This window comes from Cylas formicarius, unplaced genomic scaffold, assembly GCF_029955315.1.
Source record: "Cylas formicarius isolate icCylForm1 unplaced genomic scaffold, icCylForm1.1 PGA_scaffold_4__25_contigs__length_36172078, whole genome shotgun sequence".
Taxonomy (NCBI): Eukaryota; Metazoa; Arthropoda; class Insecta; order Coleoptera; family Brentidae; genus Cylas; species Cylas formicarius.
Genome location: NW_026844334.1, coordinates 27,268,707 through 27,290,876, shown reverse-complemented (window position 1 = coordinate 27,290,876; position 22,170 = coordinate 27,268,707). Strand labels below are relative to the sequence as shown.

The 22,170-nt window shown below is 33.7% G+C and overlaps 4 protein-coding genes across 16 annotated transcripts in view; 1 reads left to right on the top strand and 3 right to left on the bottom strand.

The window, feature by feature from the left end:
• Positions 1-54: 54 nt before the first annotated feature.
• Positions 55-10,986, bottom strand: LOC132700322 (DNA polymerase theta). Of its 8 annotated transcripts, XM_060667549.1 has the most exons (9): positions 10,154-10,278; positions 7,901-10,086; positions 7,733-7,849; positions 6,239-7,267; positions 5,986-6,184; positions 2,990-3,178; positions 2,473-2,930; positions 1,203-1,467; positions 55-374 (listed from the first exon to the last, which is right to left on the bottom strand). In XM_060667549.1, the coding sequence occupies exons 2-9, from the start codon at positions 10,055-10,057 to the stop codon at positions 55-57; spliced, it is 4,734 nt and encodes a 1,577-aa protein (XP_060523532.1). In that variant the 5' UTR covers positions 10,058-10,086; positions 10,154-10,278. The 8 variants fall into 8 exon arrangements, 7 of the variants coding, with proteins under 7 accessions (XP_060523532.1, XP_060523528.1, XP_060523534.1 ...); XM_060667545.1 differs by having other exon boundaries at positions 7,901-10,979; XM_060667547.1 differs by lacking the exon at positions 55-374 and adding an exon at positions 1,833-1,907 and having other exon boundaries at positions 1,331-1,467; positions 7,901-10,983.
• Positions 10,987-12,801: 1,815 nt separating this feature from the next.
• Positions 12,802-14,533, bottom strand: LOC132700370 (dnaJ homolog subfamily A member 1). The gene is made up of 2 exons (XM_060667631.1): positions 14,377-14,533; positions 12,802-14,320 (listed from the first exon to the last, which is right to left on the bottom strand). The coding sequence occupies exon 2, from the start codon at positions 14,306-14,308 to the stop codon at positions 13,103-13,105; it is 1,206 nt and encodes a 401-aa protein (XP_060523614.1). The 5' UTR covers positions 14,309-14,320; positions 14,377-14,533; the 3' UTR covers positions 12,802-13,102.
• A 299-nt stretch (positions 14,534-14,832) lies between these two features.
• Positions 14,833-18,699, top strand: LOC132700368 (kynurenine aminotransferase). Of its 4 annotated transcripts, none has more exons than XM_060667629.1 (8): positions 14,833-14,986; positions 15,624-15,763; positions 15,820-16,056; positions 16,116-16,359; positions 16,415-16,581; positions 16,637-16,823; positions 16,878-17,041; positions 18,544-18,699. In XM_060667629.1, exons 2-8 carry the CDS (start codon positions 15,737-15,739, stop codon positions 18,604-18,606), a joined length of 1,089 nt encoding a protein of 362 aa, XP_060523612.1. In that variant the 5' UTR covers positions 14,833-14,986; positions 15,624-15,736; the 3' UTR covers positions 18,607-18,699. The 4 variants fall into 4 exon arrangements, with proteins under 4 accessions (XP_060523612.1, XP_060523613.1, XP_060523610.1 ...); XM_060667630.1 differs by having other exon boundaries at positions 14,838-14,986; positions 15,624-15,768; XM_060667627.1 differs by lacking the exon at positions 14,833-14,986 and adding an exon at positions 15,014-15,572 and having other exon boundaries at positions 15,624-15,768.
• The window catches only part of LOC132700371 (CIMIP2 protein CG18335-like), a 29,593-nt gene continuing 26,081 nt past the window's right edge, over positions 18,659-22,170 (bottom strand). For 2 of the 3 annotated variants that reach the window (XM_060667632.1, XM_060667635.1), the window contains exons 2-6: positions 21,643-21,781; positions 21,326-21,592; positions 21,107-21,269; positions 19,268-19,505; positions 18,659-18,791 (exon numbers count right to left, since the gene is read on the bottom strand). In XM_060667632.1, coding sequence (XP_060523615.1) covers positions 18,722-18,791; positions 19,268-19,505; positions 21,107-21,269; positions 21,326-21,592; positions 21,643-21,781 — 877 coding nt within the window. In that variant the 3' untranslated portion in view covers positions 18,659-18,721. Of the gene's footprint in view, positions 18,792-19,267; positions 19,506-21,106; positions 21,270-21,325; positions 21,593-21,642; positions 21,782-21,861; positions 22,115-22,170 lie in introns of those variants that run through there. The other variant, XM_060667634.1, reaches the window with a different exon arrangement.

The following is a 22,170-nucleotide window of genomic DNA, read 5'->3' as shown; positions in this document are numbered from 1 at the left end:
AATACTTAGCTATTAATTACAATAAAAATAGAAATATCACATTAATAGGCAGTTTCAATTTTTTCCATTTTTGGTAACACTGTACTCGGCCAATTCTCCCCATGATTTTCCGACCTTGACTTTTACTGTAAAATTTCCAAAATCCCGCGCCGAATTTTCCATGCACGTCTTAACGATTCTAGCGGTTTTTTCAATGTACTTTTCGAGTGTCTCGTAAATTAATTCGTCGTGAAGATGCAGTGTCAGTATCGGTTTGTGCCTAGATTTTTTAAATACTTCACAGATCTTGTGTTCGATGGATATCATGGCATTTTTTACAATGTCCGCCGCAGATCCTTGAATGGTTGTATTGATTGCCTGTCTTTCTGCTTGACCTGGAGTTATAAGTAACTTATTGTTTCAGACTATTACCCTATACTCAAAATGCAAAATACACAAAATAATAACAATATTATTTGTTATAGTTTATCAGATGTAAACATAAATCAGTCATTCGCGTTCTAACAGAAATTTCTTTAGATTTTTTTAAAAGTAAAAATTGATGTTTATGTTTAGGTACTGTTAATGCAATTTTCCTAAAATTTAGATGGTGCACATCAATGGAATTTGTAGAGATAATTCAGTTTTTACATAATGAATTGCTGTTATTTATGTACATACAACAAGTCAATTAAGCAGCTAATATACATTATTATTAACAAAACAAAAATTTTTATTACCGTCGTTGAAAATGTCTAGAGAAAGTTTAAATTTAAAAGATATTGAGCTATGTATATCAAAATAAAAGAATTGTTGTTTGAACACTGCACAGTGACGATATTAGGCTTTTCAATTGCTTCATCAGATAAGCAGGTTAGACAATTTGGAAATTCGAGAGTTTATTGACGAAGTAGCAAAGTAATTTGCAAATAGATAATAGATTGCCCTCAATTTTTAAATTATAAAATAATTGTAAGGCAAAATTTTAATGATAATTTTATTGTAGTTTAGCGAAAAGTTCCACAAATGGATTCAAATTACCGAGACGGCAACAGGGTGTTCACATTTTGAAAAGTTCTCTTTCCCAATTACTCGATATTCAACGTGAATAATCTTGTGTATATCTTGAGAGCCATCATCACACTATATGTATAATAATAAAAAAACACACATTTTTCTACTTCACCAAAATAACTTAATTACAGGTTGGTATATATACTCACTTTTTAAAGATATATCAGATTTATTTATATTCGGTAAATATCTTCGCCGTCCAGTTATTGTCTCTACATAACCGTTCAGTTTGCAATTTTCTATAGTCTTCTGGAAAAAATCTTTAATACCGGGGTAAGCGTTTTTGAAGATTTCTATGAATTTAGATGCCTCATTTTCCAATATATTTAGTTGCTCTGACAAAGCTTTCGCGCCCATTCCATAGAGAATTCCGTAACAGAGCTGCTTAGTGGTTTGCCTCATATTTTCATCGACCTATATAAAAGGCAACATGCTAGCATAACACTGGTAACTAAATACATACAAAATAAATAAATACAAGATGTGTTTGAAACCTTAGAATTGTGTGTTTTGTGTTGTGTTAATTAAAACAACTTAGGTAGGCATTTTGATTTTTTTTTCCAAAAAAAGGAGTTGTCTAATTTAAATCATACATTTCTTTGACCATGCCTCAAAATGTTTTGGTAAATATTTGGTAAACATAGGGTATTTCAGAATTCAAAATCGAGATTTTTGGGGCATATTATTCCACGGTGAAATTAAATAAGACTTTTTATGTAAAATGTGGCTACGAAGGCTGGTGACTGATTCACAAATATCAAAAGTTAAAGATTTTTTACTTTTTTTCTTTACAGCTCCTGCGATTTTGCCTTCCATCAAAGTTCTTTCTGAACAAGTTCTGGACGCCGCCCAAACTGAAAAAAACACTCTCGAAGTGTTAGAACGCATAATGAAGAGGAGGGCATAAAAAATCAAGTTTCATTAGCTTTCTTATTTGGTAGGTTAACTTTTTTTATAATAAATTTCATTTTTATTTTTCAAGAAAATCATGACAAATAATTTTGATACAGCCTTCACAATAATCGAGAAATTCAAAAGGATCGAAAGAGTTTAAGAAGTGAAGACTAAATATAGTATTAATATGTATATTTTACTTGTTTGTATATTTACTTGTTCTTACTTACACGCAATAACGCGTTTTACCACAAACCGAAACTCAATTTTCTTCAGGAGAAGATTAAAACTGTTTTAATCTTCTCCTGAAGATGCCAACCTGGTTGGCGAAACGCGCGTCGAGTACGTAAAATTGAGTTTCAGTTTGTGGTAAAACGCGTTATTGTGTGTTAGTGCAGTGCCGAAGATTCCAGTCAAGAGTTTGTTCTTACTTGTTTTATTTTTGCCTCCAAACCATTAAATTAAATTACTTATTTTCATAAACCAAAGACCAAGTTAATAAAATAATTACTTAATAAAACTTACCATATCTTCTGCCACATTGTTCCACTTGGCAGCAATAGACTTAAAGACGTCACCATCATTTTTCATAATATTTGTCAGGTGCTTGTCGCAGGATAAATAAGTCAATATTCTTAACTCCAATTGACAGTAATCTGCAGATATAAGCGTCCACCCATCTGGGGCTCTAAATGCACTACGGCAACTGATTTTAACATTTTCCTGTGTCAAGGGATTGAGAACCTCAAAATCTTTTGTCACCATTTGCATATTCGGTTCGTGCATGCTTATTCTCCCCGTTGCGGTGTGAGTATGATAACATCCCCTTATTTTGTCATTTTGTACAGCTCGAATTAATGGAAAAATCACCTTTGACAAAGTAAAATTAATTTTTCTCCATTGCAATACCATGTTGGATATTGGGTGTTCACTTTTCTCCAGTACATGCTTTTTTGTACTAATTCTTTTTTCTCTAGACATGCCTACAATAAAAAAACACCTTGCTAATTTAAGGAATCTATACATTGCTTTAAATGGTTACCTATAACTCGGGCCACGTCCGATGGAGATACAAAGTTGAAACGTCTTCCAGCCAAGGAATATGCCTTCTTTTCTATAGCTGCCTGATGAACTTTTAACAAATCTACTAATCTCTGCAAATTAGCTTTCTTAACATTCATGCCACGAGACTCCATTTTGGCCAGACATAACACTGTTTTCATTTCCAACTCTAAAAATATCTCTTTTTGTTCTCATCAAAGCTTATTATCGAGTAAAACGTCATTCAAAAGTCTAAATAATTTTTGTCCCAATTTTAATGAAATAAAAAATCTGTATTTACTACAAATTTTTAAATATCTCAAATATGCTATCAAAAAAATTAATTATGACTCTGTATACCTCTCCTATATCTTCATATACCTCCATATTCCCCTCCTATATCTTCATATATAGGGTATTTTCTAATTGAATGTCAATAATTAAGGTGGCGATTGTTGGTTCCATTTTAAAAAGAAAACTTCATATAAGCAGATATCCTTAACATCTTAACTGTTGGGATACAGGGTGGCAAAGTTTTGAAAAATAAAACATATTTTTTGCATTTTATAAAACTTCTGGATTCCTAATGCGCCGGTTTTTATTGAGTCGAACTAGCTAATGTTTCATCCTGTTGGATTCGTCAGACTGAAATTGGGTCGCATTTTACTCTGTACCTGCTTTTATATTGTTTGAGGGGGGCGGAGCTAAGTGAGGGACAAACACCCTCACTTAGCTCCTGTGGAAGTTTCTTTGAACAATATATTTTTTAATATGTGCAATACCACTTTACATATGAAATTTTTTACATATATGAAATTTAAAAAAATTAAATTAAAAAAAATTAAAAATTTTATTTACGCATATAGCATTTACATTATCATTACAATATAGTTTAACCTAAGAAAAATAGTAACACCAACACTTATACTTGCTAAACTACCAAGTTTTGATTAAAAACAGTCATCTTTACTTTGCAATTAAAACTACTGACAGAGTCAGAAAATATATGCTCGTTATTTGTGAGTAAAAAATTTGTCAGATTGCACATTCGATTCATAGGCGAGTTAATGCCATAGTTGGTCCTATGAAAATCAATATTAAAAAGAGCCTTATTTCATGCATTAATAGGAAAAACCAACAGATGCCAGAAGATCTGGTGAATCCATCAAGTTATTAAACATTTTGTATAATGTAGCGATGTTAAAAAATATGCGCCTACTCTCCAAAGATGTCAGATTCAAAAGCTTCATAATCTCCTCGTAGTTTATATCCTCAAGTGACATTGCCAATTTAAAACCTATCCCTCTAAGGAACTTACGCTGCACACGCTCTATTCTTTCCTTGTGAATTGCATAGTATGGTTGCCAGACACATACATGCATACTCTAAAATTGAACGCACAAGCGCACAGTACAGCTCCCTATACATAAAGATGTTCTCAAAATCCGAAAAACAAACCCAAGCAATCGAATAGCTCTGTTAGTCATAACATCAATGTGATATGTAAATGTGAGCTCCGAATTAAGCCAAACTCCAAGATCTTTAACTAGGTTCTGTCTCTCGAGCGATCCAGAGTTCAAATGTAATCGATGACAGTCAAGAGGTGATGCTATAACCGTAAAAAGCTTTAAATCGTTCGCAAATGCAAGAAATTGGCAAAAGCAAAAAATATTTTTTAGGTCATTAATGAAGATATTGAAAAGGAATGTGGAAAGATGTCCCCCTTGTGGGACACCAGACGTCACAACAGTCTCTAACGAAATGTAATTTTTAACTTTAACTGATTGCTTCCGGTTAGTGATATTGCTGCGAAACCAATTTAGAAGGTCTCCAAAGATTCCCATGCTTGAGAGCTTCCTTACTAGAATGGTCAACCCTGTCGAAGGCCGTGGAGAAGTCAGTATATACAGCATCTGCTTGATACCCATTCTCAAAGACCCCCAACAGTGAACGCTCATAACTCAGGAGGTTCGAAACAGTTGACCTTCCCTTGACAAAACCCTGCTGTTCGTTTATAATAACGTTTTTAAAATGAGGGGTGACATAATCGGAAACTATACCCTCAAAGATTTTAGAAATTTCGAAATTTGGCACACATGTACTATGTATCAAGAGACATTATTTAGGGTACCACATTTTTTTTTAAAATACATTAGTGGCGGACGTACAGAATTTCACTTGTCTATTTTGGCTGACATTGATGGTACGCCACTGACTTTTTTTACAATAAAAATTATTCTTACAATCTCCAGTCATTACTAAAGAAATTTAATTTCTTAATTTTTTCACTCCGATATATGGTTTTCGCTCAAATAAATAAAAACCTCTTCTCTGCATGGTCATAACAATTTCATTAATATGACAGCATGCAGAGAATTGCTATCATTATTATTTCTTACTTAAGTAATTGTCTATTTTATTTCAATTGTATCTCAAAAATTAAGACGTTTAGGAAATATGTTCCATATGAAGTTTACTTTTTAAAATGGACCCAAAAATCGCCCCCACATTCAATTATGTACGTTAGGTATAATGGAATATGGAAGTATATATCAGACATAGTTCAAATGTGGCGACCTGTCCCGCCATAGCTGATGTTTGACCTGCTTATAATTCAAATTAATGACATTAAATCTAAAGGAGACCTGATAAGCCTTTAATATATATGAAGCCAATATGTGCCATTATAAATCACACTTAAACTCACATGAATCCAATTTTCACACTTCAGAATTATTATGAACTTGTACATAATTATCCAAATTCCCTTTCTGAAATTCCATACTATTAAAACGATTATCACTACGTCATCCAATTAGGTCGCCATATGAAACGACATAGTCGGCCGACTGTGCCTATTGACCAGACTTGGCATACCAGACTCACCAACATGGTGTTTGGGCGATTTTTTCATTTTTTCACCGACTTGTTAGGTCTCCTTTGGATAGTAAAATTTCTTAAATCTGCGTCCACACTATTAAACAAACCAATACTAACCATATGTACTTATCAAGCTTGACATTCTTTTAATTTGACAAAGTGGCATCTGGGCCCTCCACTTTTCATTTAATACATTCATCAAGTGCCATGTTGCCACAGTTTCTACTGACGACCTCTTTTTCGCATTAACATCATTATATGTATCAAATCTAAACATTTGAACCAACTCTATTAGTTTTGGAAAATATGTTGCCACCTTTAAAAAGAAAATCACTTCGAGCAATTTCATTACACTAACTATTCAACTTGCCATGGTTTTTAGATTCTTCTCTTCCCCCTCTGGATCCAATAGCCAATCAATTACTTTTGGATCTTCAATTTTGCAAGATATGTCGACATCCCAGCATATGCATAAAAATTTAATTTGCTCTTTAGCATTTATCATCCTCACTGTAGTATTTTTATCTCTAAAAACATCCTTTAAGATATTCATAATCTTTTCTCCGTGTATTGCATTATCCACAGATGCATAGTAAGCAACATTATCGCCCCATGAAAATGAAACCCCACCAATTTTCTTTCCTCGACAAATAAATTTGTCTTTTTTGCTGAAATTTTTTGTAGCTTGAACGATATTGCTTCCAATAACTTGTTCTTGTTCCTCACCAGATTCGCAAGCCAATGAAAGTGCAAAGCAAGTTTGGTCTTTCAATTCTTGAAGAAATGCATTGAATAAAGTTTCATTCATAGCCACACACACTACTTCGATTTTCGAGAAATCTGCATTTGTCTCGATAGTGGCATCATGTAAAGAAAGTCTGGAAAAACGCTTAAAAGCTGTGTTATATGGGCTTTTCTCAATTGAACATTTCATCTTCTTGGTAGGAGTAGCTTCAAGAACAGACTCATCTGAATCGAAAGTTTCTCTTTGCCGTTTATTCTCAGAGCAAAGGTTTGTCTCGAGAGAGTCGTCACTTAATTGTAACGAAAAACTGGCCTCAAACTGGCTGTCATTATTTTTTGCACTTGCATTTGATGATGAAGACTTCGATATGTTTAATTCCAGAATAGAATCAGAAATTGGACTACCTGATATGTCTTTTAGCAATCTAGCGTTATCTGGGCTTACATTTTCTTCAATTCGAGTAAAACTTATATCAGCAAACATACTTTCTGAATCAGAGATGTACAGCCTAGAGGAAGTATTTGGTTTTGGTGAATCGCCATGTACAATATCATTTTCGTGTGATTTATTATTACCATCTTGAAAGGTTTTTGGACTAAAGACTTTTTGGTTTGTTTTAAATATATCTTCTGACTCTTCTATATTTTGCTCATCCTTGAAAGAATATAGAAAAAGAATATAATAGAATATAAAAGAAGAACCGTCATTCACAAAATGCTTACAAACTTGCAGTCGCCGTAAATAAAAACTAATTAATGGGAACCAGTTGCTTGTGGCAATGGAATAACTTTTACATAAATTGGTTCTAGCTAATTACATAATATTTTTAAAAATATCACTGCTTCTACATTAGAATTTTTGACCTGTATTAAGGATGATGGATACTTAATTTTAACAAACACGTTAATAGGGCAAAAACCTTTGTTGCATTTTAGAAAATTTATTTAATAATTTAAGAGCACATCATGTAATTCAAAATGTCAGAAATTCTAAGGCAGTATCACAGAAAATGCAGAGCATATAAATAAAATGTCCGGTCTCCTTGGATATATATTAATGTATCTAAATTTATTGAATAATGATTAAACAAATAATTTCCAGGATTGTTTAAGCACTTACTTTTTTTCCAGAACTATTTACTGTTTCTTTCTTTTCATTTGAAGTCGTGGTTTCTGGTTTCTTTTCAACCCCATGATTGCCATCAAACTCTTCTGATGTGTCTTGGTTGCTGCAATGCTAAATGAATATTGTTATGATTATCTAAATAAATAATAAACGGTAACTCACCATTCCTCCGTAATTTTTGTCCATTGCGGTTTCGGCCTTATTCATATTACCATTGTTCCACTTTGCCTCAGCCAAGCCCATTTCAATTGTCAAATAACTTCTAGCCTCATTTATAAGTAATTCTGCTGCTTCCCTTTCAGTTAATCCTTCTCTTCCTGAAATCCAGACCTTTCGGCACTTATTTCGCTCTTTACTTTCAAAATTTGTCTGTGCATCTCTCTCCCGAGCACTTTCAAAAGGACCTGCTTTGTAGAGAGTATCTTCAATGGCAGTCACATCAGAATTTGCAAGCTGTATCATGGTTTCTATTCCAGCATCATACAATATTCGGGCTAGTTTTCCATTTAGGGAAGATAAATGCATTAGATCTAGCAAATCACGACTCACACCAAAATGCATGCGATCTTGGAACTGGGACAATAAAATTTCCACACTGCCCCAGGCAAGTTGCCTTGTAAAAGATGTCACCATACCAGCAAATGAAGACGCTGACTGCTGCAAGGCTTGCAGCATACCTCTGTTGCAGTTAAACTTAGAACAGACTTCATTTAAAGGTTTTTCATTCACCAAGTCTTGTAATGCCAAGGATACAAAAAATCGCTTATGAATCATAAGTCTTTGATAGGACTTTGATGAGTTGCTTTCAATTTTTCCTCTAGTAGCATTCACTAAATAGGATTCTCTTACACCAACTAACTCTCCTACCCTTTTCATACTACTTGGTAGTTTGTCCCACAATTCCAGATAAAACATCCAATCAATATCACCCCAAGAATAACAAGCACTATAAGGAGTTACCAAATAAATTAAGTGAAGTTCTGTTTCTAAAACAAAACATTGCCTAGCTTTCTCTAGGTCTGTAAGCAATGTCAGTCCTTCATCTGGTGCTATAGAAGATGCCAAACATGCTTTACCCAGAGAAGTGGCTATATATTTTTCTTGTCCATCAATTGATTTTTGTAACCTAATAAATTCATTTGTCATTAAAAAGTTAATACTTTCGTGTATGGGATTTCCAAGCTGCTTCTTATCCTGAACTTCAGTAACTGCAAGCAAGGTGCACTGTGTAAATAGCTGGACATCTCCAGGGGTGGATGCCACTCCGCTAGCAATTACTTCTAAAAGTGCCCTTTTAAGTTTCCCATCACCTTCTAAGCAACTCTCGATTGGCGGTAATTGACTAGTCATTAACAATTTTACTACTTGATAGTCATTTTTCTGACAGACTAGAAAACTTTCCCCAATGGTGTCTTTTCCCAACCTTCCAGCCCTTCCAATCATCTGCTGATAGGTCAACAAATCTATTGGTTTCCCATGGAAGTTTGGTGTACGAATTATTACTCGACGGGCAGGTAAATTAACTCCAGATGATAATGTTGATGTGGCTATTAACACCCTTACTGCTCCATTGCGAAAAGCACTTTCTATAATATCTCTTTCATCCATTGTCAGACCAGCATGATGATAGCACACTCCATATGAAATTATTTTCTTTAAAACAAGATCCAAGCCAACAGGAGAGTATTTGAGCTGCTCTAATACCTCTAAAATCAAATTACTCTTAATTTGATATCTCAAAAGCTCACCTAACAAATTTTGTGAGTTTCCTATTTTATAAAATGCTGAGGCAATTTGATTTGCCAAATTTTCACACCAATTTTTTGTAGGGCAAAATATCAAAACAGAGCAGTTATCTTTTATAGTTTCTAAACAGAGTTGTAGGATACCATCAGTATCTGTGCCTAACTCTGGCTGTACTGAAAGTTTACCAAGAAGCTTTAGATTTTTATCGTAAATATCTCCATTCATTATTACTTGTTCAAATAGTGGTATTGGTCTAAAATTAGTACAATACAATTCAGCTCCCAACCATCTTGCTAAGTAATCCAAATTAGGCAAAGTGGCAGACATGCCAACAATTTGTATTTGAACACTGTCATCTTTTACAGAAATATATCTTAATTTTGTCAGTAACAATTCCAAAAGGTATCCTCGATGGGGGTCACCAAGAAGATGTAATTCATCCACAAGAACTGCTCCAATATCAGACAATTTTCCTTCTTCTAATAACTTGTTTATAAGGCTATTAGCTTTTTCAATAGTACATATGGCTAATTGAATAGAAGTAAAACCTCCTGGCGGATTGTAAGAGCCCATAAATCCTTCAGCTCTAATTCCACTAGTACCTAAAATATCTTGAAAGTAAAACATCTTTTCTCGTACAATAGAAACAAAAGGTAATACAAAAATTACTTTTTTATTTCTCTCAAATATAGTTTTTAGGGCCAAAATTTCAGCTACCAAAGTTTTTCCAGCTGACGTTGGTGCAGAATATATTAAATTAGATAAATCATTGATCACTTTGGGATTACTTAAACATTCTACTTGCCAAGAGAACATTGAAGTAATTTTTCGAGATTCGTACTTCTCAAGCACTGCTTGAGGGAGACCCCAGTTGAGGAGGCTGTACTTTTTGTCACCTGTTTTCTTAAATACCTTTGGGCTTGTAGATTTTGTTTTTCTATTTTTATTCTGTTCAGTCTCATAGTCAACATCTTTGGGTTGTGTTTTTTTTCTAAATGTAATTTTGCTAGGACACTGTTTTAATGTTACACTGTTATTTATTTCTTTTGAAAATATGTTTTTTATATTGTCATTATAATTTATTCCATCCTTCAGCACAGTGCTTCCCGAATGGATAATTGTTTCCACATTTTTTTTCTCTATGTTATTAATTTGGTTGACGTTGTTTAGAGTTACGGAGTTTTTATTCTCTTTTAGAATCCCACTGAAGTCAAAAGAGAGATTATTTAGAAAAGCCGAGTCGTCCAAACAAATTAGTTCTTCTTTTATTACATTTTCTTTGCATAGTCGATTCCTCTTTGGTTCCGTAAATGTAAAATTATCTAAAGTGTCGTTCATTTTCATAAACAAATCATCTTGTATCATACTACCCTGCCGCCAAAGCTAATCAATACAGAATACCAAATACGAAGGTTAGTATCTAATCAACGTCTAATAGTGCTGGAATAGTAGCTATAATGAAAGTCAAATACGTAGATCGGAACCAGAAATATAGTTGTCGAGGCTACGATATGGTGGCGTTGTTAAAAAATTACCATGGAATAAAAAAATGTTTTTCTACTGATTTAACAATTTAACGCTTTTTTCTCCCGTTTTAGATCTATCTTGAATATTAATTTACTTAGGGATTTAGAGGGATTACAGAACCTCTAATATTACGCGTAAAGGGGTTAGTTTCGTGAATTAAATGGACGGGGGTGGTTAAAAATTTTCTTCCTTATCTTCTTTCAAATAGTTGAAATATTTATTGGGACAACCTTTAAAGAACATATGTTTATCGGTTTCTGTTACTGTTTTGTTTGTTTTCAACACAAGCTTTGGTCTGTTTCGGTTGAGGTTTTAACAAAAATAACTAAAGAATTAAGTATATTGAAAGGGAAGCCATACCCATACTAAGTTTTTGTTTGGAACAGGTATAAGATGATGTTGGATACTAGTTATAGTTAGTCGGAGTCCAGATTTTCCACTACGCAACAGAAATAAATGGAATATTAAGTATCTGGCTCTGTTTAAACATTATTTTCACCACCCTTATGAAATTTTAATTTTTTGTAATAAAAGTGTGGGATATTAGAATATTCTTGCAAATTTCCAGAGTGTTCTAATATATAATTTTTCTCCGTTCATTAAACTTTTTCATACGTTTCCCATGTCCAACAATAATTTATATTGAAAATGGAAAAGTATTTGCAACACCGAAAATCATAATTTTTATATTTGTGGAAATTATTTTTTCTCAAAGATATCGATTTTCATTCAGGTCAATGTAGATTGTGACTGGGTGCGTTTCCCATTCATAACAAATTTAAACAGACAGTGAAATAGTAGTTCCAACATGTTGAAAACATTCTGATATGTCAGATCTTATTTTTTTTAATTTTCAAAACTCAAATATTGATTCATCAAATTTTTTGTAAATGAAGTAAATATTTCCAATTTCAATTTTCTTTACGGAAATGATTATAACGATAATGTAGATCTAAGGGGATATTGTCAAAGTGTCCCTTAAAGCGGAAAAATTTAACAGAAACCAAAGAAAAAATGTATGGTGTTCATAGAAATATCTATTCCCAGTTTTTAAATTAAAACCTTTTAATGATTTAAGTTATTATGCCCAATTTCTTTTTTTTTTAATACTTTAGAAGATGTTATCTCCTTTAAGTTTGATTTTTTGGCATATTTAGTTTGTGTAGAAATAATATTTTATTTTCATAACATTCTACGTTGAATATATATTTTTGTAGCTATAACCAATGTAATCTTTTTTCTGATAATTATCTTTATATTGTAAATATATTACCATTATGATTTATTACTAATTCTGCGGTTTACTTTTTCTTCTCGTTTTTATGCCATCAGGCTGTGATTTATTGTAAGAGGCAATCCATTGCATAGTAATGGCGCAGTGTCTGACGTAGTACGGCGCCAAATTCAAACATTTATTGCATTACGAAAATAACCTAACAAAAAGCTAAACTACAAACAATGCGCAAACATGTTGAAATGACCGGAAAACTGCCAGTTGAGTAGAGCTACTTGAACGGAGATGTATATTTATGGAGCAAAGACTATTCCATTCTCTTATTCCAGAAAATGGCGCGATCTTTAACTGTCATTGCTCTTGATTCGTGTAAAAATATGGAATTTTCAGCTGATATAAGACCTTGCGACTTGTGTAAAGTCTTTTAAACTTCTGCACAAATGCATGAAAAGCAAATTTCTTTTACAGTTTTTTTCGGATTTATTGCAGATTATACTAATCAAATCAAAATAAAAAAACTAGGTATATAGCATTCTGGAAAAGGTTAGAAAAACGATTGTTGAAGTACCAATCTTATTTCATAATTGAAATTGCGTTGAGTTAAAAATAAACAGATTCACATTGAACTTGAACTTTTAACTTAATGAACTTCTAATAACATCGGCCACAACATTTAGCATTTACTAACACAAATTGGAAAATCGGAAAAAAATATTAAGGCTAAAACTGAATCACCATGAATAATTTTTAAAGTCCATTAACTTAAAAAAAAATCGCGTTTTTTGTCAAAAATCGATTGCGAATAGGGCTATGGATACATGTGCTACATATAATATTAAACAAACGGCTATTAGCAATTAATTAGTTGCACACTGCACTCTCTGGCCAGGACCATGCATTTCATCATCCTCTTCATATACATTTTTGTAACGTTTTCTAGCCTCTTGCTCAGGATCAAACTCCTCCAAAATACACTCTTCAGCATCATCAGGAATCATGATTTCTTCTCTCGGTGGCAAGCAGTTTTCTAGTTGTGGGACAAGTTCCGGAGGAATGGCTTTTGGAAACTGTACCCAGAACTGAACAATAAGACGCCCCTTCTCAAATGGATTCTTATAACGAGGCATTCCTTCATTTTGGATACATTTCACATCCCCATGTTTAACAACTTCTCCAGGTAACTGGGTGATAACTAAATCTCTATCATCTAAAGTTCTTATTACCTTCTGGAAACCACAAAGTGCTTCAACAAGTTGAATATCAAGGCGTAGGATCAAGTCACTTCCATTTCTTTTGTAGACAGGGTGTTCTTTCTCATCCAACACTATTATTATGTCCCCTGGTTCCAATTCAGGTTCCTGATCACCCTCTCCGTTGAACACAATTTTTTGGCCATCAACCATGCCTTTGTCGATATGAACTTCCAGGATTTTACGATCACGAATAACCTTTTTACCTTGACACTGTTTGCAACGGTCTTTTGGATTGATTCGATCTCCCTGACCTCTGCAGTCCGAGCAAACTGTTTGGATATGTTGAAGCATACCAGGAGCTAACTGTTGCACTTGAACCTGCATACCAGTACCACCACATGTGGGACACTTTTCAACAGCCCCCTTTTTACCACCCCTTCCCTCGCATTTATCACAGACCACATTCTTTTGTAATGCTAATTTCCTAAGTGCACCCTTATACAATTCTTCTAGAGAAACTGTCAGCTGGTGAACAACATCTTTGCCCTTTCTTTCTCTTCTTCTGCTTCGTCCGCCACCGAAACCACTACCGCCAAAGAACATATCAAATATATCCATTGGACTGGAGAAATCTCTACCAAGGCCTCCCTCTTTAAGAGCTTGCTCGCCACCTTTGTCATAAATAGCTTTTTTCTCAGGGTCAGAAAGTACTTCATAGGCCTGAGATATTTGTTTGAATTTCTCACCTTCATTGGGATTTTTGTCAGGATGATACTTTAGAGCTAGCTTTCTATACGCTTTTTTTAAATCCTCCTGAGAACATCCTGGTTTAACACCTAGGATGTCGTAAAACTTCGTCTCTTTTACCATTTTTGTTGAGTCCTGCTTATCAAACATCACCAATTAGAAATGTTTTAGCAAAAAAAATGTTGTCTTACCTGAGGTAAATCAATATCTGGTGTGCTTAAATAACATAAACCACGAACTAGCGCACCTAACACTTAGGTTTAGACTAATGAATGAAAGTGTCCAATCTCAATTGCTTCGAAATTCTAGAAATTTCCCGAGCGAAAAAGTTGTCTGGCGACAATGACAGACAGACCTTGACAGAACGTTGCCAAATCCAAAGCGAAGTAAAATGGAGTAGTCGACTGAACTGACAATGAATCGAACTACTGTTTTAACCGCTTTTCTTATCATTAAATGAACCGAAATCGAAAAAAGGTGACCGCTCAGCTTAGGATGAATAAAAAAATTCTGGATTATAAAAATTAATAGAGAAAGATCCGACAACCTGGCACCGAATCGGGCGTCACAAAATCGATTGCACACATAGTTGCCAAGAATGGCGAAAACACCGCGGTAATAGCATCCTCACATATATATTACCTTTTCTATGAGTTATCAAAAATATATTTCTTGTTTATTTAAAAAGAAAAGAATTCACGGCTCAAATCCATTTGCTAAACGCAGTTGCAAAAAAATAAAAATATATAATTATTGATAATACTTGACAATATTGCAGCGTTTCAGAGACTATTTGGTTGGGTGAGTTTATTCGCACTTCTTACATTTTCGGGTAACCGGTTTCATGTGTTGTTTTTATTTTATAAATTGCTGTTACATGCTCGAAACTACTAAATTCGACAATTAAATTTTAGCCGAATAAGATATAAGAATTCTATGGATCTCCGATTCTAAACTAAATTTTGTTTTGTACACATATTTATTGTGGTATACTTACCTAAAGATTATATATGACTTAAATTTGTATATTTTTGCCAAGTTGTTTTCTCTATGGTTAATACTATGTACGTATTCTGTGACGATGAGTGGTAAAAAAAAGGGATTTAATAAAATTTGTTTTTCCAAAATAGCTCAGAGTTTATCTAATCGAAAAAATCTGATTTTTGACCTTCATTATTTCTCCTTTCGCGTCTTATATTTGGTTAGCATAAATTGATTTACTTCCTTCAATGTTTGTTGTTTCAAGAAATTGCTCTAGTTTGGTAGGCAAATTATATTCAAAATTTACGTTCGCGAGAATATTATCCACATCACTACTAAATATGGGTGATATGCAAAATAAATTTAAATTGCCAAAGCGTTATGAAGGAAGTGAAAAAAGTGTTTGGCAAGTGTATTTTGTATCTTTTACTCAAAATTATTAAGTGTAGGATTTTAGGGTTGAGTATATTCAGTTGGCTTTGGATTATAAACCTCTAAATTTGGGACAAGGATTTCCCGATTATCCTCCTCCGAAATATGTCACAGATGCATTAATTCAAGTAGCTTCTAATGGCCATATGCATCAATACACAAGAGGTTTTGTAAGTTCGGTTATTGAAGTTATTGCTATTTTGCATAAATCAATGATTTAGGGACATCCAAGGTTGGTTGCCGCTCTTGCCAAACTGTATTCTAAACTGTTAGGCCGTGAACTTAATCCTCAAACTGAAGTTTTAACTACATTAGGAGCCTATGAGGCTTTGTATTCATCAATAACGGGACATGTAGATACTGGAGATGAAGTTATCATTATTGAGCCATTTTTTGATTGCTATGAACCTATGGTTAGGTATGCTGGAGGTGTTCCCAGGTTTATACCATTGCGACCTGTTAGTAATCATCAATGTAATTGTTTAATAAATGGTTTAACTTTAACCCTTTTTTAAAGAAAAACAATGGTCCAGTTCAATCTTCTGCAGACTGGATCTTGGATAAGTATGAACTGGAATCAGTATTTAATTCTAAAACAAAGGCGCTAATCTTAAACACTCCTAATAATCCGCTTGGAAAGGTTTTTACTTACAATGAACTTTCTTATATTGCTGATTTGTGTAAGAAGTGGAATGTGCTCTGTATTTCAGATGAGGTTTATGAATGGATAGTTTATGAACCAAATAAGCATATTCGAATAGGTTGGTAATACATGTACATGTAAATACATGTAAATACATGTACTTTTATTTTTAGCAACTTTGCCAGACATGTGGGAAAGAACAATCACAATTGGGTCAGCTGGTAAAACATTTAGTGTAACTGGTTGGAAATTGGGATGGGCCTACGGACCTGCAAATTTGATGGTGAACCTCCAGATGATCCATCAAAATTCTGTTTATACAGGCAACACACCTATACAGGTTATACTCCACAAGAAATTCAACTAACTAATTCAAACTAAGTCTGTAACTGTAGGAAGCCACCGCTATAGCATTTGAAAAGGAAATAGCGCGTCTTGGATCTGAGGAATGTTATTTCATCTCCATTTCAAAGGAATTGCAGCCAAAACGGGATTTCATGGCAAAATTTTTGCTAGAATCAGGAATGAAACCGGTGGTACCTGAAGGTGGTTATTTTATGATTGCAGACTGGACCCCCCTCGGTAAAAGTTTTTCATTTAAATTTCAGTTTTTGTTTTCATGTTCAGTCTTTGTAGAATCTCAAGTAGATCTTAACTCAGAACAAGATAAATATAAAGACTACAGGTTTACCAAATGGATGACCAAAAAAGTGGGTCTTCAAGGTATACCTCCATCAGCATTTTACGGTTCTGAGCACAAGAAATTGGGAGAAAATTTGGTCAGGTATTGTTTTATTAAGGTAAGTTTAAGTAGGTATGTTTGTGAGAATATAGGTTATTTGATCAATTTTAAGAAATTATGTGGGATTATTTAGTGGGTGGTCACAAAAAGTGGTTATTTTCTATCTATTCCTGAAAAAAGGCAATAAAAATGCTCATGTTAAAAGTTTTCTATAATGCTATAATTTTTTTCCATTAATGGAATTTGCCATGCTATATGATTGACAGTTGACATATGACAGTTCCTCAATTCATCTAATTATAAATGTAGAGTACACCTCTAGATATTCGAAAAAAGCTTTTTCAAACTGAAGGCCCATAGGCATTGGGTTGGCAACCTATCTGATTTATTCAGGAGCTCCCGCTTTTTTACCAAACCGGGTTAGTTAAATAAAGCTCCCACTTTTTGACAAAGAGAAAATCCTTGAATTTTAATTTTGCACTTATTTATTAATGTGTATATAGGTATACCAGATGCTTACACTTTTTGTATAGGTATTTTTTAAACAGGTATGATATTTATGAAACAGCTGCAGCTACTTTCTCCTCTAAAAGACTAACCTCAACTCCCGCTATTCAAATTTTAAAGTTTTTAAAATTTATTATCATAATCAAATAAACTAGTGCCGCCTGTCCTCTAAGGACTTTAATGTTCAAATTCAAAAAATGTGATAACTTGGCGACAAATAATTTTTCGTTCTTGAGCTATCATTCTTATGAATGTTATAATTACATGTATTTATGTATATTTATTTATTTACTCAAAAATAATTTTGTGACGTCATCGCCATTTTTCGTGGGATAATACGGTCTATCTCCATCTTTAATAAAAAGAAAACAGTTTTTTTTAAATAGATCTGTAAAATTCCGGATTCTCGTTTTCTATTAGTGTGTTTGTGATTTCGAGATACTTCTGCCACTATTTTTTGAATTATTTCTTTATAACTATCTTTGTGATAGGCGAAAAAGATTTGAGTGTTTGAAACGTGAGAAACTTCGTTAGTCATGATTAAATTTACTTATTCGAGACTGCCTACGCGTCGAGACCGTAATGTTTGGTAGCAGTGTGGACAAATATGACAATAAGAGTACCCTGTCTGTTGATTGTTTTTAAAATAATTAAGATATTATCATAGATGGATAGTTAATAAAATTTCAAAACCCCAATATATAATATTATAGCATTCACATTTTAAGTTTAGTAATTAACTCCCCGCCACAATAGAAGAAAGGTTTCATTCTCACGAAACCACTTCTAGCATTCTTTTGCTTTCGAATCTCCATCTAGCAATTTACCAATAAAAGATAAATTATTTTCGCATTATTACATTTTATGTAACTAAAACTAAAAAAACGGATCTGCATCTTAAAAGATAGGGGTCCAAAAAGTAGTTCAAAACAAAAAGAAAGTGTTTTACAGGAAAGTCAGCACTGTACATTATTCATGTTTGACAGTGGAATAGCTTATTGTATATGGCATGTATATATGCATTATTTGTAATTAAAGATGTATTTTTTTTAGGAAGACAAAAATCTTCAAGAGGCAGCCAATATACTTCAAAAGTGGAAGTCGGGAAAGAGTTGAATGAATCATAATTTACATACTATACGTACATACATATCTGCGAATATTGCTGTAATATATATTTTATTATGGTGTTTCAGTGATTTGGTTACATATATCGATATTAGGCATATTGTCAGGTACGAAAGTCGCCTCTTAACCATCTTTTTGCATCACGCGAGTCACTTCCGTAAGTTTTGCCATATCTGAAACATATAATAATGACTAAGGTTTTATGCACTTCATTACTGTGGAGAAAATTTGATGGCGTTTGTTACCAACTCATTTTTTCATCAATTTAAAATAATTTCAGTGTCACAGTACCAAATAATAGCAATACTGTGTTACTAAAATTTTGATTTTTTATGTGGGACACTGTGCTCCATTTCATGATCTGGTATCACTTTCTGATTATTTTTGAAAAATATTCTCCCATAATTATCTCTTGCGGTTTTTGGAGATAATAATAAATTTTAGGATTTTGAGTGTTCAGCATTTTGTGTAAAAATCAACAAAGTGTCTCCTGTCAAGGGTCCACTATAATTGGGCAATTGCCTTATGTGTCTCTGGTAGATTTACACTTTTTGAATTAAAACTCGAGGATGTCCAGCATTTTATTTAAAAATGAGTTGCTGGACATTCAAAGCAGGAAAATCAGACGAGCATAGTGATAGTTGTATACCTAAATATTGCTCCTGGTATGTGTCCACTATAGTTGGGCAGCTGCCCTACGTGTCTATGGTAGATTTCCATGGGTTGAATTAAAACTGGGGGATCGGGCCTGTTTATCTCGACCGGGGCCCATTCGTTGCTTAGTCTCTTTCTGTAGTTGGATGTAAAGTCGCAGAGGGCGCTATTAGTCATCGCCTGATGGGTTTTACCGAAGGCCGCATATCCGAACGGTATGTGGCCGGTGAATCCTGTTGCAAACACGGTTAGTTATCCTTAAAACTTCAAAATAAAAGTTAACGTTTTTTGCGTAAAAATGTCTTACGTCTTCCGTATCCCGATGTGTAACGTTGCTCCCGTGCAAAAGATTCGTAAAGCCGGTCGTACATACCAATTTCGATTTGAGAATTGTAATTCCAATACTGACATTGACAAATATATTGATTGTGATATATGTCTATGATATATATATATATATATATATATATATATATATATATATATATATATATATATATATATATATATATATATATATATATATATATATATATATATATATATATATATATATATATATATATATATCTGTGTGTGTGTGTGTGTGTGTGTGCGCGTGTGCGTGCGTGCGTGCGTGCGTGGCTGTGCGTGGGGGGCACCGCCGAAAAAATAGATGAACGAAACAAAAAAAAATTCTCACATATTTTCCATTATATCAGAAGTATATATCTATATTTCTGACACAAAAATAATTCGATAATCACCGTCCATAGAAATCGAACTGGGTGAATGCCAGTAAGCCGATGCGGTTTTTATGGCATTTCTTATTTAAAATATTCAGGTAGGGAATGCAAGAAATTAAAAAAAAAATCATTTGCTACCATAAATATAGTAACCCTTTTTGTTAGTTTTGAAACTCGGGGCGGGACTATTTGCACCAAGGGCCGTTACCTAGTAAGTAGTAAGAATCGAGCGCCAGCGATTGCTTAATTATTTTCGCTCGGTTAATAGTTGAAGACTTTTGAATGCTCAAAAGGGGAAGCAACTTGTTTTCCCAAAAGAATGCCGAACTAAATACTTAAGCCCAAAGGCTTCGATATATAATAGTAGTTAGAAAATGGGACTAATTGCTACAGAGCCTCGCCTCAGACGCTTTCTGCTTGCATTAGTAGAACGCAACGCGAAAATCTTTTACAAATATGAAAATAGCGTATAATAATCTCTTTGTTACAATGGAGGTTTAAACTATAAGTATAGTCGCCGAACAATAAATAAAGACAAGAGGGAGAGTCATTGAGCGCTAAGATCAAACAATTCGAGACTACTTGTAAAATCCCGATTAAGCTAACCAAAACTTAATTATATCTGTTTCGCTTTTATATACAGCAGCGTCATCTCGTTATTGGTGTCGAACTTACGAGTAGACATCTGTAGATATCCCGATTGGCAAAGAAATAAAATATTCGACAAGAAATTAGGTTTTACATTTTTTCCAATCTGATTTCGGCATATCTTTAACATTAACAACGAACATATTGTCTAATGTTGCATTGAGCACATCAATTAAATTGGTAAAGTTCGATGTTCTTTAAATATTATATAAGTCGTCAGAATGCCACAAGCTTTTTAAAGGATAGCGCAAGCGCAATACAACACAAGCGTAAAGCACTTTGTCACACATCTACTACAATTAAATAAACCTGCTCGATGTGCGATATGCTTTACAGCTTGTACACACCGACTGCTAATAACTGTTCTTGAAGTGTGCGGAAAAGTGTTTCAGCAAGCATTATGAAAGCTTTTAGCAATGGGATTAAACATCTGAAGCCAATAACAATAATAATATACGAACCGGATTTTAAATATTTTTCTGGATCAATATTATCAGAAAAGTATGGACTGTGTGAATATCTCGGTGGTGTTATAGGAGGCTCTGTTACTGGAACATGCCTCAATAGTCCTCCACATTCGGGACGCACTTCTAGCAGGGGTAACTTAAAATCACTTTGGGCTAGCTGTAATAAACTTTATTAGGATAACCAGACTTCAATTTCCAGTCAGTTCTAATCACTTCTTTGTCTTCCAACGTTTTTGGATCCCATTTGTTATTATGTAAGTACCCTACTTTCAGAATTTGGTTTAATGCTTTTCGTTTGGTGTTCTGAAGTCGTTCAAAATCAGCGAGAGCTTCTGTTGCCTGCAAGGCGTATCTTTGTCCAAATTGGCCGTGTTCCCTGGGAACGAAACCTTCATAGCCGGGGACCATTGGATGTTTATAAATCGTATCTCCTTGTCTTTCATTAACCGCGTCGATATCTTGACGAGCTGGTCTAACGGTCTTGATAAATTAATTAAAATTATTGTTTTAATTAATAATAAAACAGGTACCTTAAAATCGTCGGCAATTCTATCAGATAACACCAGTTTTTCTGCATGATGAACTGTTGGATCCAGCAGTACTTTGTGTGTTGTGCTCCCGAAAGTATCCCCGATGCGGTATTTGTATTGGGGACAAAATCCAGTGTATCTATAATATTCGGTTATGATTTTTTTATATTAAATATCAAGTTCCAAGCGCATTACTAAAAGTAAATGAAATATACTCACCCCGGTATAAAATGAGGATTCGGTGATGCTATAAATTCCATTGTTTTACTTTTTTTTTACCCCAAACAATTTGTGATCGTATATTACTTTTAATTCCAATTTTGTAAATACCTGTACTGGCATAATACTTAAGTGATTTAAATTTGACGCTTGCGTCAATGGCGGAGATTTATATGACAGAAAAATTTAAGTCTTAATTATAATCTTTTATAATTTTAATATATTCTTGTACAGCCGTTAAACACTGACCTCAACAAGTATATCCAAATATTTACGTGTATGTCGAGGCGCTCTTTTAAAAATTAACAC